General features: G+C 47.2%; 1 protein-coding gene across 1 annotated transcript in view; it reads right to left on the minus strand.

Moving 5' to 3' along the window:
* Map3k9 (mitogen-activated protein kinase kinase kinase 9) overlaps window positions 1-23,147 on the minus strand; it is a 76,582-nt gene extending 53,435 nt beyond the window's left edge. The window contains 3 exon segments of the mRNA XM_028877449.2: window positions 15,314-15,727; window positions 22,475-22,719; window positions 22,721-23,147. Coding sequence (XP_028733282.1) covers window positions 15,314-15,727; window positions 22,475-22,719; window positions 22,721-22,926 — 865 coding nt within the window. The 5' untranslated portion in view covers window positions 22,927-23,147.
* Window positions 23,148-23,404: the final 257 nt, after the last annotated feature.

Raw genomic sequence — 23,404 nt, forward strand, 5'->3', positions numbered from 1 at the left:
GCTCATGTGGGGCAGAGTTTTTATCATAGCAGAGGTTGGGGTGAGGGGATTTCCATGGTCAGGACCCTGATTGACTGACAACTGTCTAGGGGTACCTGTAAAACAAAAACAGGTGTGTGCTAGAATCAAGGGCATCTGGCCACTTATCTAATGGTCAGAATGTTTGGGATGTCAGGTACTTCCTCATCCCTGGGTGGATCCCTGGGTGGTATCAGCTTAAGGCTTTTCCTGGATCTGGGTGTTGCCTGCCAGTAAGCCTGTCACAGAAGCTGTGTCTAGGCCCCTAAGCCTGTCATGGTTGCTGTGTGGTCAAGCTGTTTTGGGGCCCTCCATAGAGGGTGGTCTTGAACTCCTGTCTAGAGCCTCTTTTTTTTTTTTTTTTTTGGCTTTTCAAGACAGGGTTTCTCTGTAGCTTTGGAGCCTGTCCTGGACTAGCTCTGCAGACCAGGCTGGCCTCAAACTCACAGAGATCCACCTGCCTCTGCCTCCTGAGTGCTGGGATTAAAGGTGCGCCACCACCATCCGGCTTAGTCTAGAGCCTCTTGAGTGCTGGGATCATATACATATACCACTACATTTGGCTGTTCAAGTAAAGTCCTAAAGAACCAAATAGAAAACATGATTATTCTTCACCCTCATCTCCAGGCTATTCCACTTGGTGTTGTCTGTGTGACCAATAAGATAAGAAAAATCAAATTAATGTCACATCATCTAAAGGGAACTTCTGTGGGGAAAACCTGCCTCTGCAGTTGGAGTCCACAGCCAACCTCTGGATGTGATGGGTCTCTTCCCTTTTTGCCAGCTGCTGTCCAGGGGGAAAGGCAAGTTGGTCTTATCATTAACTGTAATTAGAAGGGCAGGTCCGTTATGGTACTCAAGAGGGTAACTTTTTTACACAACCGTGTCAACAGCTAAGAGAAAATTACTCCTCTGTCCCAGCATTCCTGTCCCTCTGTGTAGATAGCCAGGAGTCTACTGCCCAATAATTAAAATATTTTTTTTCATAAAAATTATACAACTCATGCCTGGTGGTGGTGGTGGTGGTGGTGGTGGTGGTGGTGGTAGTGGCGCACTCCTTTAATCCCAGCACTCAGGAGACAGAGCCAGGAGGATCTCTGTGAGTTCGAGGCCAGCCTGGTCTATAGAGCAAGATCCAAGACAGACACCAAATCTACAGAGAAATACTGTCTCAAAAAAAGAAAAGAAAATTATACAACCCACAAGAGCAATGAACATTTGACCCTTCAACAGAGCACAATAAAGAAGATGATGAATTTTGTGTTAGTAACCAAGAAGGACACACACACTTCATTCCCCATCGCTGACCTTGGCCTTATGAGGCCTTAGGCGCCCCGATTGCTCGGGTGGTGCATGGATCCTCTTCCCACTACCATCTGCAACACTTTGGACCTAGCTGTGCTCCAGGCAAAGTGACAGATTTTGACGCTGAATGAATGGGGCTGGAGAGATGGCTCAGGTGAGGGGCACTTGTATGAGGAGGGGAGTGGGTCCCTGCAGGTGTCAGACAGAGGAGCAAACAATAGGACGAGATGAGAATGAAAACCCCGTGCAGACTGACTTCATCAACCTGGATCAGTCTTAGGGGAGTCTAATAACAAGTGGTGTATTCTCAATGTATTTAGCCCAGTATAATTTTGAAAAAAAGTTTCCTGGTGTGATACAATCCTCGTTCCACAGGGAAGCACAATTACATTGAAACTCAACTCAGGGTACATGTCCTTTCTTCCAAGAAGATGGGATCTAGTGATAGGCTACCTGAATGAGCTTAAGGCCTAAGGGTCTCTAGCCTAATCTCAGCCATATAGACAGCAGAGAGTTTGTTTGGGCTATTAACCACCTCTGGTCCTGGTTGTGGGAGCTTGGGAGAGCCCCTGGCTATAAGGGTCATTTAGATTACTAGCTGCCTTGGGTCTTTGTTGTGAGAGTTTGATATGGCCTGGCCCCACAGGAAACACAGAGCACCAAGCTGTGAATCACTTCCAATTCTCAGCTGACTGGATGGAAAAACAGGTTTTCTCATCTTTCTCATTGGAAAGACAGTCCTGTGTGCATAACAGTCCTGGTTTCTCTGGAGATCTGGAGCTCAAGAATCCTCATGCTATGCTTCAACAGTTGCTCCTGCAGAGAATTTGAGTTCCGTTTCTAGCACCCATGCTGAGGCTCACAACCATCTGTAACTCCAGTGCCAGAGAAGCCAACGACCTCTCCTGACGTCTGTAGGTACCAGTGTACGAAGGCAAAACTCTCTCTCTCTCTCTCTCTCTCTCTCTCTCTCTCTCTCTCACACACACACACACACACACACACACACACACACACACACACACAATCTTAAAAAATGTTAAAGTATCACTACGGGACTCAGGAATGCCAATTGCATGACTCTGGCAAGTCACTCAGCTTCAGATCACAGCTGTAAGGATCCATAACCTCGACTCCTATCAACAATCACAGAAAGTAAGGAATGATTGGAAACTAAGAATTATCACCATTTTCCCTACATGGTACTTTTCTTCCTCCTGAGATGAATGGGATGGAGAAAGCAGAAACTGTAAGTATTCAGACAGCAAGTATAGTATGACTTAAACAGGAGATGAGGCACACAGACAAGAATAGGAGAACCAAATATAAAGATGCAGACAGTTGGGTCTGCCCACTGAATTCATATCGACATTTTTTGGCCGTTACATTGCTTTACAGGCACATTTACTTGCAAAGATTCACAGATAAAGATTATTAGGATTAGTCACTGACAGTGCCCTGTTGCCTCGATGGCTGAGGGATGTGCGGACACTATGGCCTAGAGGAAACGCTAGGCTTATGACTACATAAGGCAATCCAAGAAACACCTTCCTCAGAGTCCCAGGCTCCCAACAAGTTTATGAAAAGGGAACCAAAAGCAAAGGCTCAAGCCAAGCAGAGTGATGCACGCCTTTAATCCCTGCACTCAGGAGGCAGAGGCAGGCAGATCTCTGTGAGTTAAAAGGCTAGCCTGGTCTACAGAGTGAGTTCCAGGCTAGCCAGGACTACAGACTACAAAGACAGAGAAGTAGGGGGAGGAAGAGGTAGACAAAGGTTCAAAGAGAACCACTGCACCTTGACAGAAGCAGTTGTAATCTACCCAGAGAAGAACTGGGGAAAGATGTGGGGTAAAATTTCCTAAGGACCCTGGAGTCGATGATGCCAAACACCAGGACCCATGCCAGCTGCTACATAATATACACAAAATTGGGCAGGGGGAGCAAGAATGCCTTCGTTGTCAAGAATTCTGATTTAAAAAAATTCTTAAAAGAAAAAAAAACAAAAAAGAATGACAATAAAAAAAAAAAAAAAAAAAAAAAAAAAAAAAAAAAAAAGAAGAAGAAAAAGAAAATAACAAAGATGACAATAAAAAGAACCCTATTGGGATTCTTACATTTTCCTAGAAAAAAAAAATGATCAAAAGGAGACAAAAAGAAAACTTGATTGCAATTTGTTTCTTAGAAATAAACTGGGGGTTTAGGGGGGTTGGAACGTGACTTCTTTTGTATGTTAACTTTTACACTGTCTTTTAGCTGTGTGTGTCATGTCACATTTTGTATTTAAAATCCATAGTGCCTGGAGAGAACACACCCAAGCCCAGAAAGCACACACAAGACAAAAATTCCAGAGGTGCCAGCACAAAGTGTGATCGGAATGCTGGGGAGAAAAGGCAGCAGCCCAGGGACTGACTCTCTTGATGGTCGACGGGAGGAGAGCCCGAGCTCACAGAGTGTCAGGCACACGCTCATCTAGGCAGTCCTAGTCCTCGCTTCCGTCCTGTAAAGTTGGACAGGTGGTGTGGTAACTATTGCTACTTCACATTTGCGGAAATGAAGGCAGCACACAGACCAGGTCCTCTGTACAAGGTCCTCAGCCAGCAGAGCCAGAGGGGACGCAAAGCCAGGCGCAGCTAAGCCCACATGGGCCGTCTCCATGGGAAGATGGGGCTCTCAGAAAAAGAGTGAGTTTAAAGGATGCCCCTGTGTGGAGCACACATGGGAAAACACACAGGACTGGACTCTACAGTGCTTAACACCACAAACACGTCTGGGGGAACCTAGGAGATACTGTGAGCCACAGACTTGGGGAGCGATGTATAAAATAGAGCTGCTATACAGAGATGGAAACAGGCAGACACACTAGACTTCCCTTCCAGAATAAGACGACAAAAATAATGAAAGAAACCGAGAACTTCAGCTCACCCTGACTATGCCCAAATCTTAAGGAAGACTGTAGAACAGGCTTGCATGGGACAGCCAGATGTGAAAGGAGGCATTCTCTTTGACCTCAGCAGCAGACCGCAGTAGAAAAGGAGGGAGGGGACAGCAGAGAAGAAATCCCTGCCTTAGTCTGTAGCATTTCAGTACAATTAGAATACCACCACATTAGTCTTGGAATGCATGTGAATTATCAACTGAGAGTCCAGCAGAGCCAGAAAATGGCCAGCTGTCCCACTCCTTCAGACCAAAGGTCCTAACAGACAAGATGGGTAGCGTTTTCCAGGAAGCCAAATACCCAGGGTTAAGGCTGAGTCCAGAAGAAAGAGGAACCATGGGGCTCTTCCACAGAGGGCCTTGCGCCATCATCAGGAGGTTGTGAGATCTAGCACGTTCTCCAGCTTCCCAGGAAACAAATCTGCTTGTCTGTGAAGGCGAAACTAAAAACTGGGCCAGCTCAGATGGGAGGAGGTGCCTGACTCCAGCAGAGTAATTCACAGTCAAGTCCAACTATATCCTGTGTCCATCTAAAATAATCAGAGATGGTGGCAAGTTTCTCCTATTTCTTGGAAAAAAGGGGGGGGAAAAAAGAACAATTTTCTGAATGTGGTGCCTGGGTGGGGTTCATTCGGCCCATATTATTCCACATCACTGCTGCTGTCTGTATTGTCCACAGTTTTATAGGTGAGATTCCTGGACGGCATTAGGTACTTAAGAAGTGAAAAGATTTGATCTGTCCTTGTTTGGTTTCTGTTGCTGTGAAAAACACTACCGCCAAAAGCAACTTGGGGAGAAGAGGGCTTTGTTTGGCTCCACGTCCCTGTCACAGTCCATCATCCAGGGAAGTCAGAGCAGGAAAGGACTCAAGGCAGGAAGTGAAGCAGAGACCACGGCGGAAGGCTGCTTACTGGCTTGTTCTAGCCACAGCTTGTTCAACCTGCTTTCTTACAGAACCCAGGACCACCTGCCCAGGCGTGGTCCCAGGCTGGGCCCTCCCATGTCTTCATTAATCAAGAAAATGTCCCACAGATGTGCCCGAGGGCCATTCCGATAAAGGCATTTTCTCAATTGAAGTTCCCTCTTCCCAGGCAGCCCTGGCTTGTATCAGGCTGACAAAAAAATTAACCAGGATCTCCCCAGTCTGACTCCCAAGCCATTGTTCTTTCCATCAAAACGTCCAAATCTCCCAAAGAGGGTCCAAATCTTCCCAAGATCTACTGGGAAAGTGGGGGGAAAAGGAAGGAACCTGCAATCCAGCTTAAAATAGGTCTAATTTCTGTTACTCTCACAGCCCCCCCCCACAGGGCCCCAGGTCCTCCTGAAATTATGTTGGTGAGGATACAGAAAAACACAATTAAAACCACACAGATGGTCTTGAGCCATGTGAAGAAGGCCTGTGTTGATTCAGAGTGCAAGAGGCAAGATGAGCCACCCTTTGCTTAGCTCCAAGGACGGAAGTGGCAGACAGCTAACTGTGTCCTGCTTTTAGGATGACAATTGTCCTTGGCCTGTGGTAAGCCCCATCGTGATTCATGTGACCAGAGCATCTTCTGTCTCCGACAGGCCATCTGTCACAGTCTGAGCAGCAATGGGGGTAGAGGAGCATGCACAGGTTCCTGTCAACTGTTTCTCCATTAAACTATGCAGCAAAGGGTCTCTTTCAGGGGACCTAGGTCCCGCAAGGGGCCCTGAAGTGGGGGAATCCGGGCATACTGCAATCTGCTGTGTGGATGCAGATAAACCATGTAGTCACTGCCTGTCCCCAATAACACTGGCATTCACTGTAATCCTGGGAAGGGCCTCAGACACTGTCTTGTCCAAACCTCTCATTTTACAGAGGAAGAATTTGAGGTCTCTAGGGACACTGCAAGGTGCCTTCAACAATATCTAGCCAGTTGATTTCAAGGATGCAATTAATACTCACATTCCTTCTACTATCCCAGGTCACCTCTAAAACAGATGCCCAACTCAAGGTCTCTCTGCTGATGACCACTTGTGACCATCTCTGATCCTTGTACTAATAAAAACGAAACCCTCTCACCCTAACCCTACAGAGGTTCCAGAGTAGACAGGCCCTATGTTAACAACTCTGACTCAGAGGAGCAGAGTAAGGTTCTACAAGAGGCTTCCAGGGACCCACAGGGGACTCCTTGTAAAGAGCTGTGTTCTCTGGGCCTAGGGAAGAGGCTATATTCTTCTGACTGCACTAGACAGCTGATCTCATGGCTCTGTGTCTACAAGCAACCCTGAGCTATACCATAGAGAGAATAAGGTGAAGCACCAAGTTAAGGATAGAAAATTATCCCAGAGATATGAAGGAAAGAAGAGACAGGAGCAGGCTCTTGTCTTACCTATAAACTGTGGACAATACAGACGGCAGCAGTGATGTGGCATAATATGGGCAGAATGAACCCCACCCAGGCACCACGTTCAGTAAATTGTCCTATTTTTTTTTTCCTTTTTCCAAGAAATGGAGAAACTTGCTGCCATCTCTGATTATTTTAGATGGACACAGGATATAGTTGGATCTGTCTTGACAAGACCACAGGCCATCTCATAATGGTGGTCATTATTACTTACTGCCTGTTCTATTTATAGAGGATATAGGGATGAGACTGGAAAATAATATGTTTAACTCTCAGGGCAGTGGCAGCTTGAATTTGAAGAAAGTTTTAAGATCATTTGAAATCAGAGTCCCCAGTCACATCCCAGAAATCTCTCCCATGGTCTTCCACACAAGGTAACCATGGTGGTTTGAAAGAGGCTCACAGGGCACTATTAGGAGGTGTGGCCTCGCTGGGGTAGGTGTGGCCTTGTTGGAGTAGGTGTGGCCTTGTTGGAGTAGGTGTGGCCTTGCTGGAGTAGGTGTGGCCTTGCTGGAGGAAGTGCATCACTGGGGGTGGGCTTTGAGGTCTCAGATGCTCAAGCCAGGCCCAGCATGGCTCACTTTCTCTTCCTGCTGCCTGCTGATCCGGGATGTAGAATCCTCAGCTCCTTCTTCAGCCCTACGACTGCCACATGCAGAAACATTCCCCACCAGGTCGATAATGGACTAAACCTTGAAACTGTAAGCCAGCCCCAATTAAATGTTTTCCTTTGTAAGAGTTATCAGGGTCACAGGGTCACACCAACAGAAACCTAACTAAGTCAGCAACCGTCTGCCTCAACTCCAACACAGGCTTTGTGCGTGCCTAAACGGTGCCCAAGGTCTAGAACTACTCCCTGCCCCAGTGTGAAAATTCCAAAGAGGCCTCTGATGGCTGAGACTGAAGAGGAAAGCAAGCAGGGTTCTAGAGAAACAGAGGCGAGGGTCCCAAGGGTTCACTGTCCCTCCTCAGGCCCAACAGTTCCTCAGCTCTGCTGGTGGCCATTAGGGACTGAAGTAAAAGAATCCAAAGAGAACGCCAATGACACCACTCGCCTTCCCAAGCCACAATCTCACATGGGCCTGGGGGGCTCTCTTTCTGGAATCTTCTCACCCTCTTTTTCTCCCCACTTTCTAGTCATCAGCCGCTCTTCCCTCCTCAGATCACTCTCCTACAAAACGTCCTTAGGCAACCCCATAATGCCCCTGTTGAGGCATGTGCCTTGATCTCACTGACGAAGGTCACCACCACCCTCCTTGTCATTGACAAGCCTTGATTTTAAACGTCTGTGTGAGTTCGTTTTAATCAAGGTCCTTCTCTCTGGCCTCACAGGGAACTCTTGGAGGGCAGGGCCTAACCCTGTGTTCTAGCTTACTGTTATATTCCTGACACCCAAAAAGAGCCAGGGCCTATGGGTATAGCTCAGAGGTAAAGAACTCCCCAGGGTCCAGGCTTCAGTCTCCGGTGCCATCAAAGTAAAAGAGGAGAGGGACAGGGAGGGAGGCTAGGAGGGCTGGTAGGTGGGTTAGCAGGCAGCTCTGTGTAGGAGGGAGCCAGGAAGGACCTGGGAAAGGGAAAGTCAGCACCCCCGCAGGTCCGCCACTGGGCACACCGCTCTTCTTCTGCAGAGTCATGTTCTGCTGGCTTGCAGCTTGCTTCACTCTGGCTCTATTCGATTACGTATGTATTTTGGCTGCAGAAAGTACTTCCCATCAACCGAACACAGTGCTCTGGGACATGCCTGCTAGTCACTCGCTAAACTCAGATACAGCCTCCAGTGACTAAAAGGTAAGTCCAAGGTTTTTACTATTTGTATACTTTTCCCCAGTAAAATCTGAAAATTCTAATATTTTCTAACTCAGGTTAGGCTTGAGTGGCAAGCACATTTACCTGCTGAGCTATCTTGACCGCATGGGGGTGCATTCTTGAGGCATATACAAAGCCACTAGCCTACCTCTCGAGGAAGATGAGGAGCTGGTTCCTGCAGCTGATCCCTTGCTGAATCCCATATCCACTCTGGGATAGTCTGTGGTTTCTTTTTTTTTTTTCTCTTTTCTTTCTTTCTTTTTTTTTGGATTTTTCGAGACAGGATTTCTCTGTGTAGCTTTGGTGCCTGTCCTGGATCTTGAACTGTAGACCAGGCTGGCCTCAAACTCACAGAGATCCACCTGGCTCTGCCTCCTGAGTGCTGGGATTAAAGGCTTGCGCCACCACTGCCAGGCTGTGGTTTCTTATTTTATTCACCTACAGGAAATATGCCTTTTTTCTTTTCTTTTCTTTCTTTCTTTTTCTTTTTTCTTTTTTTTTTTTTTTTTTTTTTTTTTTTTTTTTTTTTTTTTTTTTTTGTATTTTTGCATTTTTTTGGGTAAGGGCTTCTCTGTGTAGCCCTGACTATCCTGGAACTCACTCAGTAGACCTGGCTGGCCTTGAACTCAGAGATCTGCCTGCCTCCGTGCTAGGATTAAAGGCGTGTGCTACTATCACCAGACTTTTAGGCTTTTAAGCTAGTCTTCCTCCTCTTCCTCAGGCAAGTCTGAGGCCACAATGCCCCTGTCCAGGGTGCCTATGCCCATGCCTTACCTGCTCCACCTACAGGCAGGAATGTGACCTGTCAGGAGTCTAGGACCAAAATGCTAGAGTCTAGTGGATCAACCAGCAAACTTACACCCACGGAAAATCCTACAGGAGACTGAGGCGGAGACGGTGGCTAATGTCTGGCCCAGGTACTCCAGAGTGAGAAGATTCTAGGAAGTCAATGTGGGGCCAAGAGGGAAGATGGCAACTGAGTCCTCATCTTCAGCTTCCTGAGCTTGTGGACCCTAAGAGAAGTGGCACAAAACACATGCACACAGGACTGGGCGTGGCGGGTAGGTGAATGTGAACTTGGAGCTGCAAGAGAAGCAGCAGTCAAGTCACACAAGGCAAGCCGAGGTTGGTATGAAGGGCTGGCTGAGTAAGCTCCAAGTCTGTAGGAAGAGCCGAGGCCGGCCAGAACAGACAGGAAGCAAGTCCAGTGACGCTGCAGCGGGAGCTGTCCCAGCAGGTCCTGGCAGCCAGTGGCTGACTCCATGTAGACACTGGACAGCAAGTTAGCCAGGCTGGCACTTAGGAAGACATGGAGACAGGAAGCAGAGACATTCAAGAGTGGGAATGGCTATACTGCTTAATGCTACACACAGGCATCCAGCACAGGCTGCTGGACTCAGAGAGAAAGGGTCAAGGCCCTGGGGAGTACAATGAGGATTAAAAGCAAGCTCTATGCAAGGGAGTTGTGAATGGCATCCTTGGGTAAAAGGAATTTTTACATTTTAAGAAACTATGAGTAATCCAGTTCAAGTAACCATTCATTTGTTCATTCATCCATTCATTCACTATATGCACATAGTGAGGGCCATGGCATGACCCTGGAACCATGCTGGGAGCAAAAGACAGTATGTTCTGGGAGACAGGGACCAGCTCTAGGGAGAAAGCGCCTCTGAAGGAAGACAGAGATGGGCCAGCAAGGACCTCAGGAGAATGTCAAGCTCTCATCTAAAAGGGAGCAGGTCTAACTAGTTCCAAATCAAGTACATTTCCACTCACCTCTGCAAGGACTAAAGAATGAGTTGCCTAGCCTTGCCTACAGAGCTAGTTCAAGGCCAACCTAGACTATAGGAGACTCCACCTTCAAAACTCACAAACATAAACAACCTACTTGAGATCTACTGAAGGCACAGGCAGGAGATAAACCAAACTTGAACACAATTTGGATGCTATGGCTCAGCAAGCAGACTGATACTATTCATAAATATAAGGAAATTAAAAAGCTTTACAAAAGGGCCATACAAAGGAACAGTGAGATACCCTGCTGTCCACAGAATAGCAGTGAGATATCCCACTATCCATAAAGGAACAATGAGATAGCCCGCTGACCACAGAGTAATAATGAGATACCACACTGTCCACAGAGTAACAGTGACATACTCCACTGTCCACACAGTAACAGTGAGATATCCTGCTGTCCACAGAATAACAGTGAGATATACCACTGTCCACACAGTAACAGTGACATACCCTGCTATCCACAGAGTAACAGTGACATACTCCACTGTCCACACAGTAACAGTGAGATATCCTGCTGTCCACAGAATAACAGTGAGATATACCACTGTCCACACAGTAACAGTGACATACCCTGCTATCCACAGAGTAACAGTGAATCCCTGTCCACACAGTAACAGTGAGATATCCTGCTGTCCACAGAATAACAGTGAGATACACCACTGTCCATAAAGGAAACAGTGAGATACCCTGCTGAACAACAGGAGTGGACAAGCACCAGTCTAGAGCCCAGGAACATAAGGAAACTGGCAGGACCAGGAATACAAGCACACACCAAGCAGTGTGTTTATCAGGATACTAAAGGTAGGCATTTAAAAAATTCATAAACACATAGGAAAAAACCAGAAACATTGTTTTAACCTGTGTCTTTTAAGAGAAGGAAAAAAGATATTAAATTAAAATGAAGTAGCAACATTATCTTCCTTTGTAAGTCCATATATTTCCCAAGGCCTTTTCATAGTCATCCCCCACCCACCCCCCACCCACCCCGCCGTGTGTCTTTCTTTTTTAGTTATTTGAGACATAGTTTCTCTATATAGCCCTGGCTGTCCTGAAACTCGCTCTGTAGACCAGGCTGGCCTCGAACTCACAGAGATCCACCTGCCTCTGCCTCCCAAGTACTGGGATTAAAGGCATGTCCCACCACTGCCTGGCTCATTTTACTTTTACTTTGGGCAGGGCTGGGGTTGAACCCAAGGCCTGTACATGCTAGGCAAGCACCCTACCACTGGGCTATATCGCCAACCTCATAATCAAAAAAAAAATAACAACTTTCTTATTACATTATTACATTTACTTTATTCTCTCTCTCTCTCTCTCTCTCTCTCTCTCTCTCTCTCTCTCTCTCTCTCTGTGTGTGTGTGTGTGTGTGTGTGTGTGTGTGTGTCTGTGCGTGTCCAACTTCTGGGAGTCAGTTCTCACCTTTCACCACGTAAATCCCAAGAATTGGATTCAGCTCATCAAGTTTTGCAGCAGGCACCACTACCTTCTAAGCCATCTCACCAGCCATACTTTGCAGCTTTTTATGGCACTATCCAACTGCCATTTTGCTGAATGCCTTCATACCAAACCACCCACCACACAAAATCCTGACCCCACCTACCACCCCCAAAAGATAAGATTTCCCATAACAGATCATCATTCTCCAGTGCCTCTAGTAACAAGTAACTGGTCTTCCCCAGTTTGAAGAAATAGGCTGACACAGACCCGTTTTTATAGGCAGTGGCTTTTTACAAGTACTTTAAAGCCGTGATGTTCAAGTCACTGATGTAATACTATAAAGTAGCACAAGCCATTAGTTTTAAAAGAGGTCTGAGTCTTCCATCTCAGGGCCTGGCTGACTCCCTTGGCTGTCCACAGCAAGGCTGCTGGCTGCTTCTTCTGTGACCTAGGCCCATCTGTGGAACAGACCTTGACTATTAGTGGGGCCCCCTTCCTATTTCTAAGCCCTTTCTTCAGCTAGCATGTTCTGGCCAATTACGGCAAGAACATGACTTTAAACAGGGTCTCTGGGAATCTACTGGGCATGGACTCAGCTGAGGGAGGCAGGTATTTTGTGGCTCTGCTTTCCCTCCTCCTTTAGGCCTGTACCTCAATCAAATAATGGGTACCCTTCATGGCCATCTTGGACCAAAAGGAGACAGTGAGGATGGAAGCCAGGTGCTGGGATGATGGATCTCTGAAATCACTGTGCAGCTGCCCTGAAATCCTCAGACGTCTTTTCAAGGGTAGATGAGGGTATCACTCAGTTGCCGTCACTCTGTCTGTTTTTAGGTGACACAGAGTCCAGTTGACACCCAATGCCAATTACATGCTAGTGAAGGTTACTCTACCGCATACACATCCCACTGCCAGTAAACAGCAAATGACTGAAGCAGGTGACCACGACAATAGAAACATTTCAATCAGCCACTTTTTACTAAGACTTCTTAACTGCTTGATGCCTACCACTGCTTTCTCTTTTCCACATAGTCAGCCACATTCTTTTCTTGACTAGTTCAAACTCAAATGACATATATTTTCCGATATTCTGCCCCCATATGACAGTGACCAAAAAATCCAACCTTCCATAACCCTTAGTAAAAACAAAACAGAAGAGTGTCCCCAGTTTACAAGACATGAAGAAGTCACAATTCCCAAGATGGGAGCAATGAGCAAAGTGGTCGCACACTTTTTCTGAAATGATGGCAAGGAGGCTCACACTGGCATACACAATCCCAGGTAAACACCCACCCACAAACTCCTGCTCACATGTAAGATCCACAACCTATACCAACATCGGCACCAGCAGGATGGTAGGTAGCACATTATGTCTTGACAAAGACCTTTAAGGAGTCCACTCCTTCCCTGAAAGCTCTCCACTTTCAAAGACAGATGGAACCAGAGCCCTGGCTCCTGGAAAAGAGACACGCAGGTTCCTGCCTTCTACAAGCAGTACAACTTGGCAAGGCTATGTCTCCTTCCAAGAGCCTTGTTCTCACAATAGTAATCTTGTAGAAGTTCAAACTTTGTATGTGTAGCTTCAGATTATGGTCAAAGTTTAAACTTGATCAAGGAAATTGTAAACTTTTACACTTCCATTACCCTGGCCCAGATTTCTCAATGGGCCAAATTATATAACATTATTTCACCCTGTCTAGCTCTCTCAGAATAGTAAGAACATAAGAAAAAGTTAAAGAGGATTCAGCTTCTACCTCACATTTTTTTTTTTTAACCAACACATCTGCCTCTTATCCCACCACCCAAAGTAGCCTCTGGGCTGACATTTAGACACTGAAAGTTTCAATTCAGTTAATACATTTAAAGAGCAGAGTTTTGGACAAGGAATGAGAAAACCATAAAGTCACAGCAAAGAGAAAAGGGAGGTAAGATTTTTTCACTCATGAAACTCAATTCTTTCACACCCACTGTTAAAAGTATATACCTAATTGTTCATATTCTCACAAAGAGGAAGTTTTCTATTATTAAAGGGGCAAGGAGTAGACAGAAGGGAATAAATGAAACAAAGGTCATTTTAAAGAAACTGCAAGCAAAGTATAATCTCTCTCTCTATATATATATGTGTGTGTGTGTGTGTTCTTTCTTTCTCTCTCTCTCTATATATATATATATTATATATTTATATATATATATAATGTACATATTCTATCTATCTACCTACCTATCTACCTATCTATCTATCTATGTCTGGTAGGATAGGCCAAATGAAAAACTTGTTCTTAGCTGGGTGGTGGTGGCCCACATTTTTAACCCCAGCACTCGGGAGGCAGAGGCAGGCAGATCTCTGAGTTCGAGGCCAGCCTGGTCTACAGAGCAAGTTCTAGGATAGCCAGAGCTACACAGTGAAACCCCTGTCTCGAAGAAAAGAAAGAAAGAAAAAAGAAACATCCCTTCTCACTAAGGAAAAGAATTGCAAATACTCTCTTCTTTCACATTTTCTGTTTTCCCTACAACAAATCTATCTACACAACTGCAAAATGCATCTTGGAAAGCAGACTCACAACAGCATCCACAGAAAAATAAGCCATGTTAGGCACAGCTCAGATAAAAACAAAGTCTGGCTGGGCGGTGTTTTGCGAGGTGGTGGCGCACGCCTTTGATCCTAGTATTTTGGAGGCAGAGGCAAGTGGATCTCTGAGTTCAAGACCAGCCTGGTCTACAGAGCAATTTCCAAGACAGCTACACACACACACACACACACACACACACACACACAACACAAACAAACAAACAAACAAACAAACAAACAAACAAACAAAAAACCAAGTCTGAAGAACTTCTGGGCTCAAAGCACACAGATGTAGAGAGTAGTCCCAAGAGTCCATGTCACCCCCAAAGTTCTTCACCCGAAATACCCTCCTCTCAGGGACAGGCTACTCCAAACGATCTTAAATACATACATTCTCTGCAGTCAGTCTGGACCAGTGAGAACACCAGGAAGCACATTTCTAGCTGTTCCGCCAGCCCACGTGCAAGACTGAAGTCTCTACCAACTTCTCATTTAATTATACCTAACACTGAGTTTACAGCCCAGTTTATAGATTCCGGGTATTTAATACACAGTTACTTCTCAGTTCCCTGCAATTACACGCTAGTTATGGAATTCATTAATAGCACCCCTGGGCTAACAGGAGGTCTACAACACCACCGGTCAGGTCACGCTCTCCAACTGACACTGCCACCTGTTCTGGGACCCAGTTAAACACACACCTCTTCTTCCGATGGCTGACTTTCCAGTGAGCTGAGACATGGAGATTGAGATGCAGACAGGCTATAGAGGTTTGCCTTCTCTGCTGCTCCAGAAAGGGGATATCCTCTTTTAGGGGATTACATACACATTTCCCACAAGTAGGAAAATAAATCTATTTCTGCATATATCGGTCTCCATTACTGACAACTCTGCCTGCTAATTATCAGTCCACAACCACCCCAGACCCCTCAGGTGCCCCATTCCTCTTTCCTCACACTGCCACTCAATGGCAGAAGGTTTTGACATACGGCTCCACCAGGAACCCACATCTACTAAAGCCACAGAGTGAGGGTGTGGCTGCTCTTCATACCCAGTCCAGCCCAACTCTCCATACTCACTGTTGCTGGACTTAAGGTCACGGTGGATGATGGGGACGATTGCCTCATCATGTAGGTAGTTCATCCCTCTGGCAATCTGCACAGCCCAGTTCACCAGGATGTCTGGGGGAATCCTCTTCCCAGACAACACTCTGTTCAAAGGCCCTCCACGGGCAAACTCCATGACCAAGCAGAGGTTGGGTTCCTTCAGGCACACCCCTCTGAGGGCAATGATGTTCGGGTGCTTCAGCATGGCAAAGAGCTTGGCCTCTTGGCGAACATTCTCTATGGTCTGGCTGATGTCCTCATCAGGGTCATGGCGAGCTGCTTTCACAGCGACCTCATCGCCTACCCAGAAAGCGCGATAAACTTTCCCAAAGCCCCCGATGCCGATGATCTCCTCCAGGGTTAGCTCCGCAAAATCAATCTCTAACACTGAGAAAGAAGAAAACAGGAAGTCAACCATTTCCTTTGAACACCATATAACTAACCACACTTCCACTGGATGGGCAAACACAGCCATGGTAGGAAAGCAGGACCTTCCTGTAAACTCCATATGCAGCAGAGACTGTGGTTAACTTCATGTGCATTATTCTTAGTGACTAGCAAAGAGTAGGCATTTGGTAGGTGTTTACTGCAAAGTAAATCCTACTTGGAGAATCAGGAGACTCTTATACAAGACCACCCCATTTTAACCCAAAGGAATACCGGGGCAACCTTTTTTGAAAATTGCTTAGGTTCATTTGTTCTTGGTGGTGAGAGGCACACAACCCAGGGCTACAGTTTGGTTTGTAAACAGCTTCTGAAATAGCATCAGTAGATAAAGAAGGACAGCAACTCCCGGGGCCAGGGTGAGTGGAAAAGGGACACATGAAGAGAGCCCTAGAGGAAGCGTAGAGGGGGACCTCATCAGACAATGAAGGGGCGGGGTAAAGGGCAATCTGGGCAGAGAGAGGGACAGGAGCAGTCACATGGCACACGCCACTGCAACATCAGGGTACGTGACACCTCAAGGACATTAGGGAGCCCACAGCGGCTGGACTGTTGACTGGGATGAGAGAGAAGACTCCAGCCTTGTTGGGGATAACCAGGTGGTAATAAGCTTCCGAGCAATTCTAAAGGACTTAAAATTACTCTAGAAGCAACATGTACTGTTTGGAAAGGGAGTTTTGTGGTTTAGAAAGGATACCAACTGTGACAGCCATGCAGGGACACAAGGGACCAGGGTGCGGCTCAGTCGATACAGGTGGAGCCCGGCATGCATGAAGCTCAGGGTTCAATCCACAGCACCACATAAAACAGGGTGGCGGCACATGCCAATAATCCTACACTCAAGAGATAGAGACAGAAGAATCACAAGTTCAAGGACAACCAAAGCTCTGTAGCAAGTCTGAGGCTAGCTGGGTCTAAAAGGAGACCCGGTCTCAAAAGGAAGAACCATTAGGGAGGCCCTTGCAGTGACCCAGGCCTGCTGAGCCTCAGAGGTACTGAGCACAGAAAGAACTGAGTCAATGTGAAAGACTTCCAGGAATTGGTTCTATCGGGATCCTAGTTCCTGAGAGGTACAGGAAAGGAGCCTCATGGGAAACATCTCACTCTGGTGGACCTCAGTGCCTCAGGTCCATCCTTGACAGTCACCTCAACCATTGAACCTGCTTCCAAGATCTAGAATCTGAACCTAAGGTATTTGATTATACCTTCAGCACCATTTGGAAAAGGTAACAGTAGCTACCAATGATAATCTATCTTGGGCTAGATAGAATGTTAAGAACTAACTGAGCACAGTGCTGTTTCATGTGTCTCTCCTAAAACCCTGTTCTCTTTGGACTAATTCAGACTCATCCCTCACATTTGAACTTAAACATCCATTCCATAGAGAAACTTCTTCTAACCTCAAGACCAAATGAGGGCAAGCGCCTATCAAACACCTTTGCAGAAAACTATTCCACAAGACTCACCAAGATTATCACTATTTAATTCCTCATTCACTGCCTATCACCTGTGACACTACGACAGCCGCAGGACAGAGATTCTGTCTGCCACCACTGTGTTCATTGTGACAAATATTTAATCGGTGACCAATCAAAGAAATTTACCTAGGTAGGGCAAACAAATTTAGATCTGTTTAAAAGGGGTGGCAAGGGGGTGGGTGGGGTTTCTGGAAGAGAGAATAACCACACACTACCAAAATAAATAAATAAAACAAACAAACCTAGGAAAACAAAGACGTATTTCTAGATTTTGGCAAGAGCAAACTGTTCTTCCCTCTGTGGTCAGCCCCATCACACCCCATTGCTCATTTGGATGCTGATGGGGCTCAAGTTTTTGTTCTTACTTAATCATAATTCTTTTAATCTTCTCCTCTTCTTGTATTTTGCAAAGCAACTGTCAATCTGCATAAGGAAAACTCTCAGGAACTAAGTCAAGTGGACTGTCTTTATGTACACAAGAAGCAGAGCCCATCTTGACCCTCAAAGTTCCACAAGTCTAACCAACCCTTTGGGGATGCAGTGCAGCTTAGTGGCAAAGTACATGCTTAGTATCTGCACAGTCCTGGGGTTAGTCCCTGGTACCATGAAATAAAGAAGAGAGGGGAAAGTTATTGTCTTTTGGGGTGTGTGTGTGGGGGGGGTTCCCTGAAGAACAAATGACATGGCAGAACCTGCAGACTAGCAAACAGCACCCACCCCAACATCCTTCTAGCACCTCACCTTTTAGTTTCAGAGGCTAGATAGCTAAGAAACTACAAGTCCCAGGATCCCTTATGGCAAAGGTATTTACTGGATGTGAACTAAGTGACACACAAGATTTGCAAAACAAAGAGAGATGGAGACCGTTGTTTTTGGCTGCCTGTCCTGGCAAGCATGGCTGTCTGCAGCAGCATGCCAGTGTCCGGTCACTAGCTCTGTAGCTGTGCAAATGGATGTTCCATAGCGAAGTGGCTGCCTGTTCTCCAGGCTGCAGGCACAAGAGGCTACCCCCGAAGCTGCCGTCTCCAACAGCAGCTCCAGATGCTGAACCTCATCTGTGAGAAGCACAGTGCCAACTTGCTGGTGCAGCTCTGCAGTGCCCAGAGCACCCCCCATCAGGGCCTCTTCTCCAAGCCCTCCCAACAATTCTGTAAGCGCCCCATTTCCTGTGCTGAGTCCATTTCTTGCTTAAAATAGCTTCAATGTTTCTGAGTCCTAAAAATGAATCCTGACTAATTACTAACTTTTGTCTGATGTCATCCACACGAATGAGAAAACACGCAGACAGTAAAGAGAGATTAGAAACCTCTTTGAAAGATACATGTCTACCTGGTCTTTGGAGGCAAGGAATGGTCTTTTTATTTTATTTCTCTACCAGAAAAGCTCCATGCCTCTTGAAGGAATTGAATTGATCACTCTATTTCTTCAACTAAGTCTTTGAATTAATTAACTATACTATTTCTCTTATGCGCACCCTCTGTTTCTCAGTTCTGAAGCATACTTGTCAACACACAGTGGGTGTTCAATGTTTAGCTGAGGGTATAAAAAAAGATGGGACTTTGGTCTAGGGTGCTGAAAAGGACAGCTCCTCCAGCAGCTGGGCAGACAGAGGCATGAAATGGAAGGGAAAGGAAGCAGTGACCTCTCTGGGGTAGAGGCTAAGATCTCAGCTTTCCCCTACTAAGTTAAGAAACATAAGGAAGTCAGCCTGCAAGAAAAGTACAGAAAATAGCTTTCCAATAGACAAAGACAACCTGGAGCGGGAGCAAGGACTTTCTTTTTCTTTCCCTACTGAGAAGTCCCTTCCGCCAGGCTTCCAGGGACTAGACCTTCAGCTGCAGAGAGCATGAGGGCTCGCCTTTCCTTCTCTGCTCCAGTCAAGACCTGGTTTTAAGCAAGAATCAGGTCAACTTGCATTCAACACACTTTTAAAAAAATTTTTCTGTGGGAGGCTATTTCTAGGAATATCAACAAAACCTTATTTCATGTTGAAGTCAAGATGTTATTTCTCCAGATTGTATGCTTGGAGACTGACTGAACCAGCCCGCCTTGTGGGCTTAGGGGCAAGGGAATGGTATACTTTGTTAATTTCAAAGTCTTCTATACAGAGCCAGGTGTGTGGTACACAGCTGTTAATCCCAGCACTCGGGAAATAGATGCAGGAGGATCATAAGTTCAAGGATAGTATGGGGTACATAGTGAGATCCTGTTTCAAAAAGAAAGATAAATAAGTGAAGAAAAAAAAAAAAAAAACACTGTGCTAAGGCAGGAGACAGAGATGTGGGGATCACTAGGACTTCTAGCCTCCAATCTAGAGGCTAGTTGAAAACGCTCCAGGTTCAGTTAGAGACCGTCTGAAGGTAATAAGGCAGAGATCTTTAGAGGACACCCAGCATCCTCCATTCATGGGTACATGTGTGCATAGGTACATGCATCTGATGCATCTGCTCACGCACACACACACACACACACACACACACACACACCTTAAACATATCTAAAAATACATTCTTACATTTGTAGTGAATTCAGGAAAATCTTAATTAATAGTACTTAGCAGGGGTGGCGCAATTAATCCAGCATCGGAGCAGAGGCGGATCTCGTGATTCGAGCAGCCTGGCTACAAGTGAGTCCAGAAACCTTAACAGGACCTTAATGCTTTGTTGCAAACAGACTAACACTAGCGTAGAAGAAACTTTTTAATAGGGTGACAAACTGAAGCTTTAAATTTTTCACCTTTTACAAAACAGAGGATGAAAAATCTCTCAGGTTATATTGATTTTTCATCCATGGAGAGCCAACCCCTGGTACCTACAGTAGCAGGATATAAAATGGCTTATAATATCACTAGTGTATTTTTTCTTTGATAAAAGAGTAATTTCCCCTTCTATATTGAATAAAGCTTGAAGCAAAATTTTCGCTTGAAAACAACACTGTAAAACTAAACCTGACTCTCGCTGCTTGCCTAGACATAGGTATTCCATTCGCAATCCTGAACATGTCACATGCTGTAAGTCCCAGAGGGGAAGTTTAAAAGGGTATCTCTGGGGAAGAATTGTCAGTGCCTTTACTATTCCAGATCCTGGGGGGGGGGGGGGGGGGAGGAACGACAAGGTTTTGTCAACCATCTTTATCTTCTGAGTGACACTAACTCAACTGGTGGACAGAGCTCTCCCAGTTGACATTCCTATCTTTTCAAAGCACTGACTACAATTTCGTATTTACTTCACCAGTCTCCCTGTTGTGTTCAGAAGCATCTCCTACCATCCTTTTATCCCTTGGTTCTTAACACAGCAGCCACCACTCACCAGGTACTCAAGAATGAGCTTCTGACTGGAGCTTTGTGAACTATCGAGAATAATGCGGTCCCAAGTAAGGCCAAGCACTTACCAGAACTTTCAATGCCAAGCTCCTCAAGTGAATTCCTTCCCCAAGTACAAGGTCCTCCCATCTGGGTTCCAGACTTAGGAATCCACTCCATCCAAGGTACTGTCTATTCCAATAAGGTGAGTCCTTGTAACATTACAGAGACTCATCTCCCAAGGCAGCACACTGCTGGCATGTCTGGAACTCAGCGGAAAGGTTCTTTTAACCTAAGTCATGTTCACTCCTGACTGCTCTGACAGCCAGGAGCACAAGATGCTGAGGGAACTGAGAGGCTGCTTGTGAACTTCACATAACTTGTACACTGTCACGTTAGCTGTCCCTAAAAACATCACAGAACTCCACCCACAACGGGCTTCAAAACCTCATTCAACGTAAGTTCATTAACCAAGCTCATCTGCAACACCAATAATTCCAAATACCATGCCAGGACCTTTGATTGGCCTATGTCTCCACCAGCGTTGCCTAATATGCCAAAAATATGTAGCACCCAGAAACAATCTAAAGTGACTTGCCACTTCTGGGCATTATACCTATCAAAATGTATAAACAAGAAACTTTGAATGAAAAGGGAACAGATCTAAGAAGAACTAGCGATCTGAGCAATTTGACAGTCAAAGGACCAGAAGGAAAAGAAGAAAAAAAGAAGTTGCAATTGTATTTAAAACTCATCTTAAAGTAATGTAATTGTTCGTGTAAAAATAAGTAACAGAAAGATAACTGTTGCAGATGAAAATGTAAAACTAAGTATCAAAGTTAGCCCTTTGCAGTGACTTAAAAAGTAGGGTGCAAAGTACATAAAACAAGGAACTAACTACCAAGTATGTAGTAAGAATGTCTTCTAACTGGAATTATGGAAACTTTTAAATACTATAAGCTACACTTAGAGAAATTCACATCTTCTAAAATAACCAAGTGATTAAGGAATTATAATGGCAACTTGACTCCTCTGAAAAACAGCAAAGAAAATTTCGTTAGGGGCAGGGAACAGGGGGTTCTTGGGAACCTGATGAAAACCAGGACACAGAGAGAAAGGCCCTGGAAGGGAACCCTGGGCCTGCGGGCCCCCACACCCACCGAGATTTGGCCAATGCCAAATATAGGCAAGGATTATGGCTGAAAAAAAATATGTGTTGTCTGAACGATATGGCTGTAAGGGCCAAGGACTTAGCCACGGTACCTGGTGATCCTGAACTTCCACGAGGGAAAGACGTACTTTCTCTAATTATTTCTCCACTCAGGATTTTGCGCCCTCCCCCCACACATACACACCTTTCCTAACATATTATTTGGTGAGACTCCTCAAGGTACAACTTTGAGATACAGGACGAGAACCCAAGAAACCAACACGAGATTTCAAAGGCACCTGACTCTTGAGTTCGTTCACACATGCTTCCGGGACTTGTGAGCCTGCCCAGGCAGGCGAGAGACACCTCCACTTCTCTCAGGACAAATACCTTTAAGAGGCGGGGACAAGCGACAGAAGAGGTCCGCCAGGTCCTTGGGTGGGGGACTAAGGTTACTGGTGACAGTAACCGCCTGCTCTCCAGAAACCCTTGCTGATCTGGAGGGGCACAAGGAGGGAGGGAAAGGGAGTCTCGTGCTGGGGGCTTCAGGAGTTGCTGTTTGAGCAAGTCAGGTGGAGGTGAAGAAGCCCAGCGTTCCAAGCAGGGCCTGCGGCTCTGGAGCTTCTCGGTGGCACCAGCTAAAGCCCCTGCAGCTCGCGCACCCCGGCCAATCACTCCCCACCCCTGACCTCTCCTGGCCCACCCCAGGCCTCACCCTCCCCTCCCCTCCCCACCGGGCTTCGGTGCCGCCTTCTCCTTACGCTGAATGGGCGGGTAGCAGCTGGGGTCCTCGGCGCCCGGCTGGCAGCGGCTGGAGAAGGCGCTGCGCGGGGTCACGTAGTTGCTGGGGAAGATGCCCACCCGCTGGTTCAGCTGTCCGGTCCACCAGCCTTCGTCGCCGGACACCTGCGAGTCCTTGGACAGCACCTCTACCACATCGCCCAGCCGCAGGGTCAGCTCGTCCTCGCCCGCCGCCTCGTACTCGAATACAGCCGTCCAGTAGGGCAGCGCGGCGTGGGAGCCCAGGTCGGCGGCCACCGCCTCCTCCTCGTCCTCCTCCTCCTCGGCCCCTGTGCCCGTGGCATCCTCCCCCGGCGGGGCGGCAGCGGCGCTCGCCAGGCAGCCGAGAAGCGATCTGGAGGACTCCATGGAGCGGCCGGTCCATAGGGTGCGGGGCGGCCGCCCGCAGGAGCCGCCGCCGCCTATTGTTCATGCGGCTCGGCAGCGCTGGGGGCTCCGCGCCCCCGACGGCCGCCGCAGGTAGGGCCCGGGCAGGCGGGGCGCGCGAGAGCCGCGATCGCCGGGTGCGCACCGCGAGCGCGCACCGCGGACAGGAGAGCGGCGCAGTGCCCGCCGCCTGGCGCCCTCGCGGGCGGCCTCGCCCCTCGGCGGCTCCCACCTGCTCGTGCCGCCCGTGCCCGCCGCCCGCTGGCCGCTCCCTCCCCGCTCCGCCCCGCCCCGCCCCGCGCGCCCCGCCTCCCCGCACGCCCGGGACCACCTGACGCGAGTCTGGCTCCGCCCCAGCCCTGCGGACCCGGGGGCGGGGCCTCCGGGCCAGGCCCGCCCCCCTCGCCAGCCCGTCCTCCCATTGGCCCGCCGCCGCCGTCCGTTTCCTGGGAGAGGCTGAGGCCTCATTGGGTGGCTCCCGAGAAGGTGAGGCAGAACGTGCGATCGGACTGTGGGAGCCGGCT

Source organism: Peromyscus leucopus, chromosome 14, assembly GCF_004664715.2.
Source record: "Peromyscus leucopus breed LL Stock chromosome 14, UCI_PerLeu_2.1, whole genome shotgun sequence".
In the NCBI taxonomy this organism is placed as follows: Eukaryota; Metazoa; Chordata; class Mammalia; order Rodentia; family Cricetidae; genus Peromyscus; species Peromyscus leucopus.